Raw genomic sequence first — 18,214 nt, 5'->3', positions numbered from 1 at the left:
AGTTCCTGTGTTTATTGCAGCACTATTTACAATAACTAAGATGTGGAAACAACCTAAATGCCCCAAAAAAGAATGGATCAAGAAGCTGTGGTATATACACACAATAGAATATTACTCAGTGATCAAAAAAGATAAACTCATGCCATTTTTAGTAATATGGATGGAGCTGGAAGGGATGATGCTAAGCAAAAGGAGTCAGAAGGAAAAAGAAAAATATCAGATCGTCTCACTTATAGGGGGAATACATGGAAACCAAACAAAGGATCAGGAGAAAAGACAAAACTTGCAGGTAAACCATAGATATGATGCATACAGCAGGGGAGGGAGACAGAAAGGGGTCAAAATAGGTGATGGAAGAGCACAAGGGACCATGGTGATGGTTCACGGGTACCATGGCGGTTGGAGAATTATGGGGACTACACCTGAGAGGAGAAATCAAGTATGGTACAAAAATCAACAACAATGTAAGAAAATAAATTAATAAAAAAGAAAGAAAAGAAAATTACTGTTTCTATGCTTTTAATACTCCCTTCTCCACCTCATTAAAAATGTGTTTCGATTCTCTTAAATGTCCTTTTTTATACACCTTGCTCTTACATGTCCATTTACTCCTGAATGTTTGGGGATTAAGCCAGTGGAGTCCTTTAAATTAAACTCAACATCTTGGTATCCCTGTCTTCAGTCTTTGCATAGAAACATACTTGTTGATAAACTTAATCATTTCTTTTTATCAATTCTTTCAGAGAGCCTATTACTTAATCCTTGAAAATCCACCCTGGCGTTTTCCAAAGATGACAAGTTCAACCTTTGTTGTGTGACATACAACTAACTGCACTGAGAATCTGTACCAGCTTCATTAATATTTGCTTATGTGTGAATGTAATGATGACCCATCTGCCTCTGCCATCTGCAGGCACTTTCTATCTAGAGGGATGGAAATGAATGCCAGAGCCTCGCTGGGCTGATGTCAGAACTGGGAAAGGTGTGAACGGTGTATAAGAGCTGGACTTCTGAGTAGCAAGTGGAGAAGTAAATGCTCCAGTGCATGCAAGCTTGGTATTTTTCAAGAAGTTTTGTTGCTGTCACAGGCATTTTCTGATACTGCTGACTCTGAAACACTAAAAGGTAAAGAATTTCCTTTTTTCTGAAAAAGTATTATTTATTTAGGGAAGTTAAAAATTTGCATTAAACATATGACTTATTTTAAAGAAGGGCTAGGGAGATAATATAGGGCAAGAGTAGAGGAGGGAAACAGGAAAGAACATTTTGAAAATATTTGAAAATTGCTGGAATAGGATTAAGGGACTCTATCAATAAAATTATGATCCTTGGAGATTATGTTTCTAAGAAATATTTTTAAGTAGACTCTAGTTTAAAATACCCTAAATCAGAACTAAGAAATGTCTTCATTTCAGTGCTGAATTATTCTTTTCAAGAAATTAGAGAAGCAATGTGCATCCTGAAACTGTCGGTCATTCTCATTGTACTTTACATTGCATTAAATCATCTGAAAGCTATGCCCATGGAAAGGTTAGTAATTTAAAATTTTTCTGTGTAAAATGAGGGAAAACTAGAATTAAATACTTGCTGACTTAAGAGCAATACCTTAAGCTGTTCAACTATTCCTTGTGTTCTGTGTTTTCTAAGAATAGTGTCAGTGGCTGAAGAATATCTCTCATGAAACTTCTAGCAGACAGGAATGTAAAGTTCCAGTACTGTCAAAAATTAGCTGTTGGAATTTAAGAGGGTCACAGCCAGACCACCAAACAGGAAAAACCAAAAAGATAGTCATTTCTACTACATTAACCTGATTCTCAGACTTGAGAAATTTGATGAAGCCATATTTTTTCTGGCAGGTGAGATCTTTTTCCTTGGAGGGTTCTGGCACTGTCCCAAACTTTTTACATATCCTTCTGGAAGTTGAAATAGAAAAAAAAAAAATCAGGGGGAAATGAAAATTTTTGTGAAGTTAAATTTAGAAGATTTAGTTAAATCATATTTACTCTTAGGGGAGTCCTTTCTATATTGTTAGCTGTTGTGTTAATTAAACAATCATGATAAAATATATTCTTCTGAGCTGAGATTACTTCTGAGCTGCTCTAACTGTAATTTAAAACCTGAAAACATTTTCAGTGGATACCCTCCACATCAGGATTTCCTACGGAGGGTTATTTTGGAAAGTGTCATTTCAGGGAGAATTTTAAGTAAATCTAAAATCTGTCAAGTGAAAATGTGAGCAGTAATTGCAACTTTCAAATGGAAAGCCTTTAAAATGGAATTCTCCTTTTATTTAACACCCTTAAATCCAAATTCATTCATATGTCATGAATACTATTAGAATTTGTTGGTGCCTAAATCAGTTTTGATACACCTATACTTAGGGACTGAAATGGCTATTTAGACAAAAACAAAAACAAAAAATAAATAAATTTACTTTTGAAAAGAATTTGCTTTGGTTCATATTATAGCTCTCTCATTATCAGTATCTTATCTTTTTTCCTTTGGGTGTTTTCAGTAAAGGAGGAAGTCTCTCACAATATGTAAAGATTTTTAAAACACCTACATATAATAAATGGCAAGAATCATCATAAGATTTCCTTTGTCATTTCAGGGCTTATCTAGTTTAGAGGTTGTTCTCAGAATTGAGGGTAATTTTCAATTGGTTTTTGTGGCTAAAAATAACTTTTAAACTGGCATGTAGTTTTTTTCTAGTAAACTCACAGAAAGATTGAATGACGACAAGAAAATTAGCAGTTACCTATTTCTTTCATTAAAAATAGACATTTGCTCTGGACCTTCACCCCCAAAATAAATTAGTATTTATGGAATTCATCAGAAATAGAATAGTATATGACATTATTATCAAATTATTTTAACACTGGTCTAACTATCTCTTATTATTAGAAATATCAGTTTCACTTGAAAATGTCTCAAACTGCTTTTTAACAAGTTTCCTGAAATCAGTATGTTTGGTCTTTCTTGTGAGGGAGAGAGAAATTGATCATTCTGATCTGTTCCACTCTGTAATATTCTATAATTCTCATAAAAAGCTGAGAAGTCTTAGTGAAAAATATCTCAAACTTTAAACATCTTTAAAAAGAGGAAGCTGAGTAGATTTATTATTCAGTGTCACTTTTCTCATAAACTTCAGTCATCTCATTTGTGATATTTTCAACTTTTATACATGTCTAGAAGGGACTAAAGAGATCATTGACTTTACAAGTCACACCAAAAATACAGCTGTTATTTTATATTTATGACTGAGTCTTAAAGTTTGCCCACCTATCTTTCAAGAATCAGTTGGAAACACCTGCCTAGCAGATAACTGAATAGCAGGTTAAGAGTTAGGAGATAGAACCCATTTGAAAACTTTTTACAAAGCCTCTGAAATTGGCATGCTTTTAAAGAGGGGCAATTTAAGAGTTCTTCTTTGTCTAGAGTCATCGCTGTTAAACTCTTAGAGTCAAGAATTTTCTTGTGCCCCCAAGTGTGCAAATGGTCAACAGCTTTAAACTAATGTTGGTCACTAGCTGGCAGGCAGGCCAGCCAACAGCACAGTTCTTGGTAGTCATCAAGGAAAAGCACCTCGAAGTCGAGTGAGAAGCTTTTTACCAACCATGTCAACCCTCTGTTTCCATACTAATGACTGTTTTTGGATAGAAACTTGTATGTCCTTGTATGTCCTGACAAAACTACTTACAAAAAAGTGTTATTTAGGAGTGTAGTTTCACAATTATGAAACCAACAAACATCAAGCTCTTAAATTATTTTAAGCAGAATGATGACCCCACTAGGTAACTCTAACTTCCATTAAAATCATTTAAAAGCCTATCACACTCTTAACACCAATTATCATGTAGACATTTCACATATAGAATATTTCACCCAATGTGCCAGACATTTGCCAAACACACTGGGACATATATCCATTTGAGTATCCCTATTTTGACCCATAATTGCATTTATCACTTTAAATTTATTAGTTTATAGTGTCTGAGTCAAATTCCACTCCCTACTGCTTTTTCAGGAAAAGCTTATCATCATTTAGAATGTGGTGTCCCGTGTATGAATTACTGTTTCAGACCTTAAAAGTATTAAATCATTTTTCAGAAAACATATTGACCATGTTCATTACACATGCAAAGAGAAATGATTCAACCAGTGACATGAATAAGATTGAAAGGCCTGTGATTGAGTTCCAAAGTGGGTTTCCTTTGTCTGAATTTGGTTTGTCAATGTAAACTTACACCTTACACTCAACAGGTACCCTTTCCCTTAATGCTGTAAGAAAAATTTTCTGTATTGGGGAGGAAATCTGAGAGAAAAAATCCACAAGTGTCACTGAGATTTTACAATATTTTCCCTTAGGCAATCTTTGTACAGAAATGCAGATAATGAAGTACTCTCCACACAAAGTAAACACACTGAGATAAAATCCATTGCATTTACCGCAAATTATGAATATCTGCTGGCTTCTGGACATAGCCACATATCTGTATCGCTTTCCCTCTACACTTCAGTTTCCCCGTTATTATTTCCCTACCTTTCCTTATAATCAGCTGAAAGGAAGCAATGATATTATTCTGTACCTATTTCCAATATCATTTGAGAGCATATTGCAACCAATAGAGATTTGGTATAAACTGTAAATAGAAACAAGTTAAAGTTCAAATGAATTATTAAATCATGGTTATCATTTCTGACTGGTTTATAATATTATCATGCAATTTGTCCAGCTGACTGAAAGAATGTGGTGGATATTAATCCTGTTGACATAGAAAGTCTTTTGATTTAACATTTTACCTGGCTTTTTCATTAAAAGTGTTGAAGCATGGCAGTGAAGTTGGTGGCAGGAAGATGGTAGTATTTGTGTATTTTGCTGAAAGTGATAGAACTCCCACATACAGAGTCACAGTGCCTGACCAGGTGAAGAATTTGATTCCTGCTCAGACCACTTAACACTCCTGATTCAGTGATCTCAGGGAACTTAGCATAAATTAATTAACACTGCTTGATTCTTGCTGGGAAGATGTGGGAAATGAATATAAATACATGTGTGTATATAGAGAGATGAATGGCATTCCATACCATCCAGGTTACATACAATTTTACTTCTACATCTTTTTTGTATATTTAAAAATAGATTCATCAGCAAGACTTAGAAGAATGTAAAGCACTATTATTATTACTATTAGAAGCATATTCTGAACTTCCAGAGAAAGATTAATGTTGATAAATTCCACATTGACTATCCTGGAAGGTTTATGACTCTAATTTTCTAGTCAAAAATTGATTCTACTGTGTCTTGGATCTGTCCAAAATACCTAAATCAGTCACCCAGCATGTTTGCATACCAAAATATTGAGCCTCTTTTGAAAAACTGTTCCTTTAGTTTTCCAATATGAGCTACTTGGGGTCACATAGCTATCTTTAATCCCTAACCTAAGTCTCTAACCTTTCATATTTGTTTGGTGTTACAGTCACCAGATGGAAAAACAGAAGTGCAACACGGCCACATGTGCCACTCAACGCTTGGCAAACTTTTTAATTCATTTCAGCAACAGTTTTGGTACCATTCACTCACCTACCAACGTGGGACCCAACATGTATGGCAAGCACAACACAGCGGAGGTTTTAAACAGAGTATCCCTGACCGACTTTCCCTTCTAGAGGTCAGCATACCTCTCAGCTTACTGTTTTACATATAAGTACTCTAGTGAGTTCCTGAATATCTCAATGATGTATTTTTCATGCCTAGAGTGAATACATGAATCTGTGCTTGCTCTTCTTGTTCTAGAATATATGAATTGTCACATTATGAATTGTTTTAAATTTAAATTCAATTGTGATCCCATCATAAATAGTCAGTGTCTTTAAAAATGAAATACCTTTCCCCTAGATTTTATTTTTAAAACATTTTAAAAAGTCACTTCCTGTGTTTTGATGGCCTGAGTTTGAGAACAAAGGACTAAAGAGAAGTTAGGAAGTTGGTGAATTACATACAGCAAAGAGAAAAATTATGATTCTGAACATTAGAAAACCAGCAGTTGTTAATACCACTATTAAGCAATTGCTTTTGCATTAGATATATGAAATATATCAGAATGCTATTTCTAAAAGCATAAATGAAATCCTGCACCTGAATCAGTCAAAATGTTTTTAAAAGCTGTGTTCTTTGTTGTATTACCAGATATTAAGAGGCTATTTAAAAATATAAAAGCAACTTGTGTTCGTGGTGAGGTTGTGTGAACATTGTGTGTGTTATCTCTAGTGAGCTTTATTAAGTGTGATGCTTTTTGTTTTACTGAAGTGGCATTCAGCAAACCATAGTCATATTCTTATGCAGGATATTATGAACACAACTTGTATTCTCATTAATCATGTCTTCGATTAAAAGACCCCAGACTTTGGGAACTATATGCTATCTGGTAATTTCTTTGTTGAACTTCTGTTTCTGTGATGTGCATTTTTTGAAGGTATCTGCAATCTTAGACAAGACATAAAATGTTTGCAGGAAGTCAAATCCTTACTGGGTGTCTGATTTCCCTGACAGTGAGGCACCTACAGTTAAGGTTTGGAAATGACATTAACTCCTATAAACTACTATCATGCTACATCATGCCATTTCTAAAGACTCTCAACTTGTATTTTTAAAAAATAGTAAAAAGGAGCACCTTATTCTTGGTGAAAATCTTGGTGAAATTCTTGGTGAAAATCTAACTTATTGACTTGTTTTTACATTAAAATTTCCCCTATGACATGTACCCGAGATTACCAAATTATAGAGTTGGTTTTTTATGTAGCTGTGTAGAGGTAAGAGGTTACACACACACACACACACACAGAGTGATTTTCTGTGATGAACTGCATATTGAAATAAAGAAATCAGTATATAAATTTCTGTTTATGATGTTCAACTTTCTTTTAGAGTAGATTTGAGTCCAACACTTTAAATTGAAAAGGTACAATTAAACTGCAATCTCTTAAACTTCCTTATTTTAAAATATTCCCACAATAGTCTACTATAAATAAAACTTAATGGCATATCACATCTCTGTCAACTCTCCAGTCTAACTTTCAAAAGTTAATGAAATTTCAATGAGTGTATATGATAATTAAGGATTTTGTACATAGTAACATTCAATTACCAAGAATGAAATAAGAATTATGTAAACAGGCACATATCAGACATATTCTGGGTTCAGATCCAGACCACCCCAATAAAGCAAATACTGCAATAAAGTGAGTCACATGATTGCTGGTACCCAAAGCAAATAAAACTTGTGTGTATATATATGGTATATACTTGTGTATATACCATAGTTATTAACTGTACAATAACATTGCCTAAAAAAATTAACATACCTTATTAAAAAATACTTTATTGCTAATAAATGCTAACCATGACCTGAGCCTTCAAAAACTAGTAATCTTTTTGCCGATGGAGGTTTTTGCCTTGGCTTTGACGGCTGCTTATTGAAGAACAATGGCTGCTGACTTATGGGGTGACCATAGTGATTTCTTAAAATTAGACAACAGTGAAGTTTGCCACATCTATTTACTTTTTCCTCATGAAAAATGTTGTTTGATATCATTTAACTATCAGTAGAAGTCTTTATAAAGTGGAGTCAATCCTCTCTCAAATTCTGCCATTGCTTTATCAATTAAGATTATCTAATATTTTAAATCCTTTGTGGTTTCTTCAACAAAGTTCATAACTTCTCCAGGAATAGATTCCATCTCAAGAAACCACTTTTTTTGCTAATATGTAAGAAGCAACTCTTTATCCATTCAAGTTTTATCATGAGGCGACAGAAATTCAGTCACATTTTCAGGCCCCACTTCTAATTCTCTAGCTATTTCTACCATATGTAATTTTCTTCCTCCACTGAAGTCGTGCACTCCTCAAAATACAAAGTGTAACCCTTGATGAGCGTTGAAATTGACTTCTTCCAAATTGCTATGTTAGTATTTTTACCTCCTCCCATGAATCATACACAAATGATTTTAGTGGCCTCTAGAATAGTGAGGCCTTTACAGAAGATTCCTAACTAACTTTGTGCAGAGGAATCAATATCCATAGCATGTATAGTCTTATGAAATATATTTCTAAAATAACAAGATTTGAAAGTTGACATGACTCCTTGATCCATGGGGTGCAGAGAGGATGTTGTGTTTAAACACACCTGAGAATAACATCCACTTCCTTGGATGTTGCCACCAGAGCTCTTGAGTTACTAATGTTGGGGATGCTTTAAGTTCACCCAAAACTTTCCATGGTTTCTCATAATCACTAGATGAAAATAATTATGAGCATAATTTCAGTGATATATTTGGAGATACCACATTAAGTTTGGTGACAAATTTATCCCAACTTCCAATACTTACATACTTCATACATAGGAGATTTTAATGACAATTTAGAAGTGCAAATGATTCCTCTATTTTCTGTGTTGTGACAGAGTTAAAACAAAATATTTATTTAACCATATTTAAAACTTCTAGAAAGTCTCTTGAACATTCTGAGAGGACACTATGCAAAGAACCTCTTACTTCTCTGAAAGCTTAAGAGTAGTATCTATCAATATTATGCCTAAATTAGAGAATGTCTTTTTGGTTAAGATTAGAAAAGTCTGTGAGTTCGAAGGTCCTTTGGGTGAATGCAAGATCGGACTTTTGATTTAAAGTTGGAGAAAGGATTCATTTTTTCCTATTCATTGTGCTCCCTTTCACATACACACTACCCACAGCTGTGGAAAGGTTCATCTCACTCAGCACATCTGTAATAGAGGGGATTAGTACTCATAAATAGCCTCTCCTTCCTGGGCATACAAGAAAGTATAGTCCTCAGTCCCTTCACATTCAAGTGGGGCTATATTTCTAATTCTAGACAATAAAATATTAGTAGAAATGATGTCACTTCTAAGCTGATTCAGTAAACAACGTCAGTGTAAGATTTTGCCTCTCTCTTTCCTCTACTGCAGCAGATCCCACTGAGGAGCTCCCCATCATGCTGGGTCCCTGAGTGACTTCGTGGAGAAGAATGATCCCACCAGTCTGTTTTGGATGTTGAGTGTAACCAAGAAATAAACCTTTGTGTCTTGTATCTACAGTCTGCCATCACACAATAAGCAAGGTCAGACTTTTCATTCTACCTATAGCAAACCTGCTGCTACCATTATATTTAATAGTAGTGCAACCTTTCTTCCTCTATGATTCAGCCTTGATATCTTGGAATTATCACAGAATTCTCACAATTCTTGCTCCAAACATCCAAATCAGTTGCCAGGACATATGTCTTGTAAAACCTCCATGATATGTCTCCTTTTTTGCTCCCATTGTCAAAACACCATTTTATTGTAGCCAGGACCCCTACAACACTCCTGATTGTTCTCCAACCTCCCATACAGAATCAGTTTCTAAACGCACATTTTTACCACATCCGTTTTTTATGCTTCGTGTTCACTACTAAACACATCAGTGTCTTTAGTCTGATCCGCAAGCCCTCTGTAAGTCAACTCCCTCCTCTCTTTGAATTGATCTCATACTATTTCACTTCATCTGCTTACACTCTGACAAACTCCTTGGTTGTTTCAGTTGTTTCTGTTTAACTGATATTATGATAGTTTCTATAGTTTCTCTTATTTTCTACCTTCTTTCTCTTCTCTAGAGCCTCTAAGCCTTTCAAAATTTGTCATCAAGAGTCTTTTCTCAAGGTGGCTATCTACAATCCCCAAAGAGAGATCTTCCCAGAAACCCAACTGGCTGACACCCAATCCTGATCTTCCTGGCTTGTCAAAAGAAACATTTCTGTGTTTAAGGCAAAAAAAAAAAAAAAAAAAGCCTTTTATCAGAGTTTTTGATCATTGAATATTTCTCCACCCACTGAGCTCTTGATCATACTTTGAGAACATCTTTTAGATTCAAAATTTTAGCTTCAAAAGTAATATGGTATTGGAGTATTATAGTACTACTATCTTATTTGTATTAAAAACACTGTATTATATATAAAATTATATTATTACTATATGATTTGTACAATTGATACATTTCCCTTCAATAATGCTGGTTTTCCTAGGGCAGACACTAAGATTCATCATTCACCATTCCATAAATTGCTCAGTGTATGCTCAAGGAGCTTAAGCTTATCTACACATTCTGGGAAAAGTTAGGGTACTTGAGCAGTTTCTATTATCTCTCTTAGATATTGTGCTGGCATAGAGCTTACCAGCACTCATCTTCTAGAATGACTTGGCATTTACCACCACCATCTTCAGGTTTATGGAGACATCAGTTGTGCTATCTAAACCTATCATACAGATTGTGGAGGAAGCAAACACCTAACATTCTCTCCCAGGGTTGTTTTGTCATGTAACTAATATAATTGATGTATTGTCAGGATATTAGAACATATTAATTATGTGTTTCTTCATATGAGTCACTAGAACCACCAGGAAATGAATTATTCCATACTCAATACACTAAACATAGCATTACACAATTAACTATTTAAATCCCATAATATAATTATTCAAAGAAAAAAATCCTAAATTTCTGTAGTAAGTAGGATTAAGTAAATTCCATAAAATGGGTGTTCTGATGGAGTGCTACAGTAGCAAAAATTCCTGTTTCTCAAATTATTGGAAGAAAGATGCTCTCTCATTTAAAAAATGATAAATCATGCTAGCATATCCCCTTATTATTATTACCTCCATTTTACAGATAAAGAAACTGAGGCTATTTGACAGTGGATAAGTTGCTTTACCTTCTTCTACCTAAGTCTGTACAAAGTCCAAACCAAGTCCATAGCAGAATCAAGATATTAACCCAAATATTCATTCCATGTTTATTGTGTACTTACTATATGCCAGACACTCTTCAAAGTATATGGGATGCCTCAATAAACCAGACAGAAAATCCCCCATCCTAGTGTTGGTGTGGTGTGTGCGCTCAGTCATGATATTGCACTGCTTCCCCCAAACTAAGGGACTTGTAAAATCTCTCATCATCCTTTCACAGCCAGGTAGATGAAATCACAAACACTTAGAACTCACAAGAAGTCAGGACAGTATTAGAAGAAAAATAATTCCTATTACCTGCACTTTTTTTTGCTGTAAATCTTCACACAACCCTGGGATAGATCTCATTCCATCACTTATTGATAGAAACCAAGGAATAAAAAAAGATATGATTTACAAAAATTCCATTCTGTAAAAATAGACATAAGCAAGGAGATTTCTTTGCTTTCTGAAAACAGTCACATTTATATATTAAAAATTAAAAAAAGAAGGAAAATGAGCTGACTTGTCTAAGATCATACAGTTAATAAGGTCAACCAAGATTGGAAACCAGGTTTATTAGACCCAAAGGCCAGAAAATTCTCTGCATCATGTCCAACCAAATATTTCTCTTCTACTTCCCCACTATGGTTTATTTTAGGTAAGACCCTGCCAAATCACTTTGTCATGAAACTGGACAAACAGGCCAGGCAAAAGAATAATGGGACGAAAATGTTTTTTCAGAATATGGAGAACTTGTTTGATGTTGAGAATAACAATCTTTACCCAGTATTAGAGTTTTGCCTTGTTTATTTCACTGGGTTTTTTTTTTTTTTTGAGTTCTACTGAAAGTTTGAAAAATGTAATGAACATATTAAATATTTCCAATACTGAAACATCCCTGGTAGCACCCTAATCCAACTGAGATTTTCATCTTGAATTATCTATAAAACTTTGTTACTGCTCTTTATATAACTATGAAAATTCCCTTTTACAGTTAAATGAACTCTCTGCTGAGTGAATAGTCTTTCCCTTATGACTTGGGGCTCTATTTTTTACCTGCATTGCTTCTGCTCCCATACATTAACCTCTGTCCATTTTACACATCAGCTTCCCCCACCTCCACACACTTCCTCATACTATTCCACTCACCCATGCAGTAGCCTCCCTTTACCCTCTGGGCATCTACCCTCACCTTCTGCTCAAATGCCATCTTCTCAAGGAAACTGCTATCGGTCCTTTCAGCTCTTCTCTAAATTTACAAAGACTTTATTGTATTCCTCTTCTAGTATCAGTATATTCAAACATTTATTCAGCCACTCCACTGATGTTTATTGAACTCCCTTTGTCTTTGATACCATTTCAGTGCCTAGGGTTTGGAAAGTACTTGAAGAAGTTCAGGTTCTACTTCAAATTGTTGTCATGTCTGCAGAGGTGTGCACAGATGATTCCTTACTTAACCTGTAAACTACCTGAGGACAAGGATATTTGAGTCATCTCTGCACCACCCCCCCACCACGATATTCAGGCTCACTGCTTGCACACAACAGGTGCTCAATATATAGGTTGAATAAATGCAGTCTATGAATAATGGAATATCAATGAATACATTAATTTAATAAGGCGTGATGCAATGATAAATGATCGCATCTTCTACTACCATAGTGAACCAAGTGTAATCATGGCAAGCATTTGTTAAAGATGAGCAATAAAAGGCTGCAGCTTTTCAAACAACATCACTTCACTGAACATCATTTTGTTATGATGTTGCTGAGGAAACAACCAGGATTTGGGTTGGGACCACTGTGTGTGAGGAGTTGCACCTTCTCCCCTTGTCCTAATGGGTTTTCTCTGAGGACCCACTTCCTCTCGCCTCCCAAAGAGGTACACACGAGTTTTGTGGGTGTGTCTCCATTGCCCCAGTTGCAGTGAGTGTGATGTACCCTGAGATGGAAGGGCGGCCTGTCCAGAGTGAGGCCTCGCTTTTCCCCGAGCTATGGGAGCTGCCTTTGGGCACCCATGACCCTGAACTGGAATAAGCAGTTAGCAAACGAAGGAAAGAAGGAAAGAAGGGAGAGATAGAGAAAGGAGGGGAAGAAGACAGGAAGGGATGAAGGATACAAATGATTGTTTCATATTGGACCTGCTGTGGGTCTTTACTGAGAACTTAGGTGATGTTTTTGTGATATTACAGAACTGTGCCTTAGGAACTGAAATTCTTGTTTATATGAATCAGCCTCTGTTCAAATTAATTTTTGATTCATTGATTCACTTAGAGTTGCAGTTTCCAGGAACCTGTCCACCACATTAAGTGAGGACTTGCATGCAAAACTGCAGCACATCTTTGCTGTTCGGCTAGTGCTGGCTGCTATAGTCATGGTGTACACGAGCAAGGTAATGAGTTGGCATTACAGGGGTCTTTTCCTTGTTGAAGCAAGCCAGAAGAATTTTTTAAAAGAGGAAGGGAGTACAAGGTAGGTAACAAAAGTGGGCAAAAAGCAAAGCGGAAAGGTTCAAAGGAACAAAGGGAAATAGGATAATGAAAATAATCTACCCCCATGCTAAATAGGATTTGTTTCATGAGATACCTCTCCAGCTCCTACAAGCCAGAAGTACTTGCCACAGAATTGCATCTAGAATTACAAATTTTGAATGATACAAAATGTAGGTTTTGAAAGCCCACCCTATTCCCTGTGAGAATATTCCTTTTGTTCTTTAGATGATGATGTAAGAAGCAGCACACAAGTCCTAAAAAAGAAATAGCAGACAGTACAGCAATTGCACATCTGGTACAGCTTATCTGAGTTGTAAATAGATTAGAAGAGTGAGAGGAAATTCTAAAATTCTACAAGGAGAGAATTGAAGTAGCCAGAGATGTCACCATATAGATAACAAATTACATGTTAAAAACACTTTTAAAAGCAAAATCACCAACAGTGATAATTAGGAAATTATAAAAGGAGAATTTTGATCCTAGGACTGCTGAGTAGAAAATAAGAAAGAAACTCATAGGTCAAGAGTTTATGAGATGCTAGTATCTGCAAATGGTAAAATGTTGCAAACATACGATTATCCTCTACACCCTCTTCAAATACAGAAAAGACCTTTTTGTGCTCCATCACTGGAAACACAATAACAATCATGTACTGAAAGCTGAACTATGTTAAGGCATAATGTGCTGAGACTCTGGTACACACTGCTCTTTTGGTATCTTTGCACACAGGAACTGAATCACCTAAAATGAATAAAGCTCTTCTTTAAAAAAAAAAAAAAAAAAAAAAAAAAAGATTTATTTATTTATTTATACTGTCAGAAGTGCGGGAGGGTGAGAGAACTCACCAGAGCCAGAGCGGGGAACAGAAAAAGCAGACTGATGAAGTACACTGCTGAGGGGAGCAGCGGGTGCCACAGGAGAGGTCTGTGTGCCATGTGGGACCCCCACCAGAGGCGGGGGATCTAACCAGCACTGCAGAGGCTGCGGGCAGCTTTGTAGCCCAGCGCTCAACCGCTGCGCCACCGGGGAGGCCCTAAAGCCCTGCTTTTCCTCCTAAACCAAGCCTGGTCACTGTGACCAATAATCTCAGATAAATTGCTTTTCCCTCTGTAATACAGAAAGACATCAGCATACAATGTTTACACATTTTAAAAAGAGTTACAGTCATTAAAGTTACCTTTACCTATAAATTTCTATTGGAAATTTTATGTCAGAAAAGTCTAGGTATTATTACCACCTACATACTTCTCATTCTAGCCTCCTCTAGGATTACATGTTTAAAACTTAATTTGACTTATAGAAATACCCACACAGGTAACCATAATATCTAGATACAGGTGAGAGTTATTAAAGGTGAGAGACAATATCAGCTTAAGAGGTGAACAAATTATCAGTGTTCCTACAGGAAGAAAGAAACTGAGAACAGTCGAACCCCTGCTCCCCTCTTTTTGTAATGAGTAATTTTCTTCATGAACATAACTACAGACTTAATTAATATCAAAACCAAAAATGTGTTCACTCATCGAGTGCCTATTTCTGACACTGCAGTTCGTGCTGAATTTAGATATTAGGTAGTCCTGCCAATGAGTCCATGTTGCATAGATTAAACCCAGATTTACTGCATAAAGAATAGGAGTATATAAAGCACAAATAACACAAGTGTCACTAAGAAATGAGGAAAGAAATTACACCCACACAGTGCATTGGTGAAGGAAATTCTATGGGGACTACACCTGAGGGGGTGGGGGGAAGCAAACATTGTTAAAAATGAACAGTGATGTAGAAAATATATTTTTAAAAAATTTTAAGCAAAAAAAAAAAAAAAAAGAAATTACACCCACACAGAGATAAAAGAAAGAAAATGGACGGAAAAGAAACCAGGATTTCTTTGAGATCAGGTGCCTCCTGTGGGTTTTCCTTAACCCTTTTTCAACGGAAAAAAAAAAAGGTTTTCCATTTCACAATGCAAATAAAATTTAAAGTTTTTCACTGGGTCACCACATCATATTCTCAAAAAAAAGGAGATGATGAAATCTACTAAAAAAAAAGTAGGTGATGAAAAGTATATGAAATTGCACGGGGCTGCTGTCAAAACATTGCTAATTTGTAAGACAGAAATGTGGGCTCGCTTTGTTCAGATTCCAACCTGGGTTGTGAGGGTTTGTTTCATTAAAAAAAAAATTCATCCGGTAAAGAACTCTCAGTGTCAGGCTGTAGACTTCTACAAGCACACGACAAGATAAACGGGCACCTCGGGCTGTGCCATACACTTGATTTATTCCACACACTTGGGAAGAGAAGGATATACTGGTGAGAGAAAGCTTTTAACATTTTTAAATACAATACACAAGTAGTTCTAATAATAACAGGTTTCACAACATGCAGTGCAGGCGGCTGTGGAAGAAGATACTATTCCTTTGTCCTCAAGCTAAATCTCCAGCCAGCCTCCCTCTCTGGTCCTTTGCTGCTTGACCAGCATTTACGTAGGTTCTTGGTGACGCTGGAAACACAGTAGCTGCTGCGTCCACATCTGAATGTGACCTAAGAATCTCTGGAGCTGCAGGAACAGCCAAGGGGCCAACCAGGGTGACTGTGTCAGACTTTCTAAAGTGCACTTTAATAGGAAATGTCTAAATCTTCTCTTGCTGGATTCTAAAAAGATTACACATCACCTGCCTTGTACGAAAAAATGAGGAAAATATGTCAAGTGCCTGTCGAACAGGTGGAAGGCGGTGTGCTCCCTTCTTTAGGAGTTCCTGATGCAACTCTTGATAGACACATTCACTGGAGGGTCCCAAGCCTGAGTCCCAGCCTCTCATTACTTAATGGAAATTAAGTAATTCCCAAGACAGCTGCTGTCTGTCCTCCTTTCCAATATGGAATGTGTAATTCTATTTATTCCCTGTCTTATATGAAATAAATGGCTATTTTTGGAGATCACAAATGCTATATAAATGATGTCTACTTAAAAAAAAAAAAAACTTCTTTAAAAAGTGGCCCAAGGGCCTCCCCTGTGGCGCAGCGGTTGAGCTCTGGGTTGCGAAGCTGCCCGCAGCCTCTGCAGCGCCGGTTCGATCCCCCGCTGCTCCCCGGCCACCGGAGGAGGGTCCCACATGGCGCGCAGACCTCTCCTGCCGCCCGCTGCTCCCCTCAGCAGTGTACTTTGGTCCTTCTGCCTGTTCTGCTCCTCGCTCTGGCTCTGGTGAATTCTCTCACCCTCCCACGCTTCTGACTCTACCCAGTGCTTGCATAAATAAATAAATAAACAAATCTTTAAAAAAAAAAAAAAAGTGGCCCAAATTTGAGACAGAAGTAACATTGATGATCCTTATCAATGCCCATTCTGCGGAAAGGGTGTCACGCTTCTAAGCTAACTGCACTCCCAGGATCCACATAACTAACTATCTCTGGGTTAAATGGCAAAATAGTCGTGTGTAAGTAGAAAAACAAGCAACAGTATCCCCAAGTGAAGGGAGGGTTGTGGGAAGGTAAAATTACAACACTGGTGTCATTCCTGATGGGGATGTTATTAAATAACTCTTTAAAAATGAAATAATCCCCCCTTTTGCTCCCAAGCAATATTTACATTGGAAAGGGATTGCACCTTGAACAAATGGGATTTATAGGATGATTTCAGAAAATAGCATTACCCTCCTCCCTCTGCTGCCTGTCAAATTCATTTCATGAAATCAGTTCTTTCCCTCACTCACAAGGAAATCTTAGCCTGGTCACGCTACTTTCTGTTGACCTGTGAAAGAGGAAAATGCAAAGCCCTGTGATCACTTATAGTCCCCCCAACAGGCTCAGTAGAAGGTGGGTAGAACAAGTTTACCTCGCACTTCCTTTCAATTCCAGCTTCTTTCCTTCCAGAGCAACATACCCGACACCTCTAGTTGGGAAAGAAAGTCCCAGAGAGGACTTTTCTGTTTTCTATCCCAGCTTCTTCCGTCCTCCCCCACATTCACACACCCATTTCCTCCCCCAGGGTAGAACAAGACTGCCTCTGTCTCCTGCCGTTTGAGATTTGAAGGAGAGGAGTTAATGAAGCATGGAATGTCAGCCTTGCCTCCTGGACCAGGACAAATATTTACCCTGACCTTCTCTTGTGGCCACTTTTGTGGGTCTTTGGAGACACCCTCCCCACTTCATTGGTGATCTCTTACCTGCAGCGTCTTGGCAGGGTGAATGCTTCTCTAACTAACCACACACCATTTCTCCTCCAAATTCAGATATGCAAGCCATGCTTCAAGCCTTTCTGCTGTGGTCTCACCAACGCTCCATGGAATCTAATCAAGTCAGCCCCAAACTGTCTGGAGCAAGAACCTTTATAAAGATAACACTCTTTTCTTCCCACCTCCTGGCAAGTGGGTCCACCCTCCGACCTTTTATCTTGCATACATCCCAAGCATGAGTCAACACCCATCCATGCGTTGTGTCTGCAAGTGCAGAGGACAAATATGAAATACCGTTAGTGACTTTCTTAAAGCGTTTACTGGAATTGAGGTCAGGAGAGAGACTGCCCCACCCTGCCTTCATGGGAGTAGGAGTGAGACACAGGAGCAGCTCTTTCCATAGAAGCCCTCCTCTAATCTCCAGATCATTTGTCTGCTTCTCAACCTGTTAGACACGCTGACCATTAGTGGTCAGCTCAGAGTTTCCATAAAACCCACTTTAGCTGTGTCCTGGCAGGTACTGGAGCCCTGTCCCACACATCAGGAAAACAATACTTAGAAAACATGCACACCTTCCCAAGCTGCCTGGCGTGAGTGGTATTGAGACCATCCCTTTCCAATTCTTCAGTTTCTATTTAGACTCTGGTAAACTAATCTACCTAAAATTGTTCCCCATTTTCAGTGATGGCTTTGAGCTAGTTCTCCATTCCCACCTGCACAATCTCCTTTTCTCACAGGACAAAACAAAAGGTTTGCTCTCCTATCCTGAA

General features: G+C 37.2%; 2 protein-coding genes across 2 annotated transcripts in view; one reads left to right on the top strand and one right to left on the bottom strand.

Moving 5' to 3' along the window:
• SLCO1A2 (solute carrier organic anion transporter family member 1A2) overlaps nt 1–17,127 on the bottom strand; it is a 96,311-nt gene extending 79,184 nt beyond the window's left edge. The window contains exon 1 of the mRNA XM_054696403.1: nt 17,105–17,127. The gene's annotated coding sequence lies outside the window, so the exon portion shown is untranslated. The remainder of the gene's footprint in view (nt 1–17,104) is intronic.
• On the top strand, nt 1,411–9,091 carry IAPP (islet amyloid polypeptide). The gene is made up of 3 exons (XM_037513198.2): nt 1,411–1,530; nt 5,481–5,672; nt 8,985–9,091. The coding sequence occupies exons 1-2, from the start codon at nt 1,451–1,453 to the stop codon at nt 5,668–5,670; spliced, it is 270 nt and encodes an 89-aa protein (XP_037369095.1). The 5' UTR covers nt 1,411–1,450; the 3' UTR covers nt 5,671–5,672; nt 8,985–9,091.
• Nucleotides 17,128–18,214: the final 1,087 nt, after the last annotated feature.

Source organism: Talpa occidentalis, unplaced genomic scaffold, assembly GCF_014898055.3.
Source record: "Talpa occidentalis isolate TD23 unplaced genomic scaffold, MPIMG_talOcc4v2.1 talOcc4.16, whole genome shotgun sequence".
Classification (NCBI taxonomy): Eukaryota; Metazoa; Chordata; class Mammalia; order Eulipotyphla; family Talpidae; genus Talpa; species Talpa occidentalis.
The sequence above is the reverse complement of the archived record's forward strand: the minus strand, read 5'-3'. Positions and strand labels throughout refer to the sequence as shown.

What these genes read in the sequence shown, in the direction of transcription:
- IAPP (XM_037513198.2), top strand. Translation starts at nt 1,451, where the DNA reads ATGTGCATCCTGAAACTGTCGGTCATTCTCATTGTACTTTACATTGCA. An exon ending in AAAGCTATGCCCATGGAAAG is followed by an intron (nt 1,531 to 5,480) that starts GTTAGTAATTTA and finishes TTGGTGTTACAG; the next exon opens with TCACCAGATGGAAAAACAGA.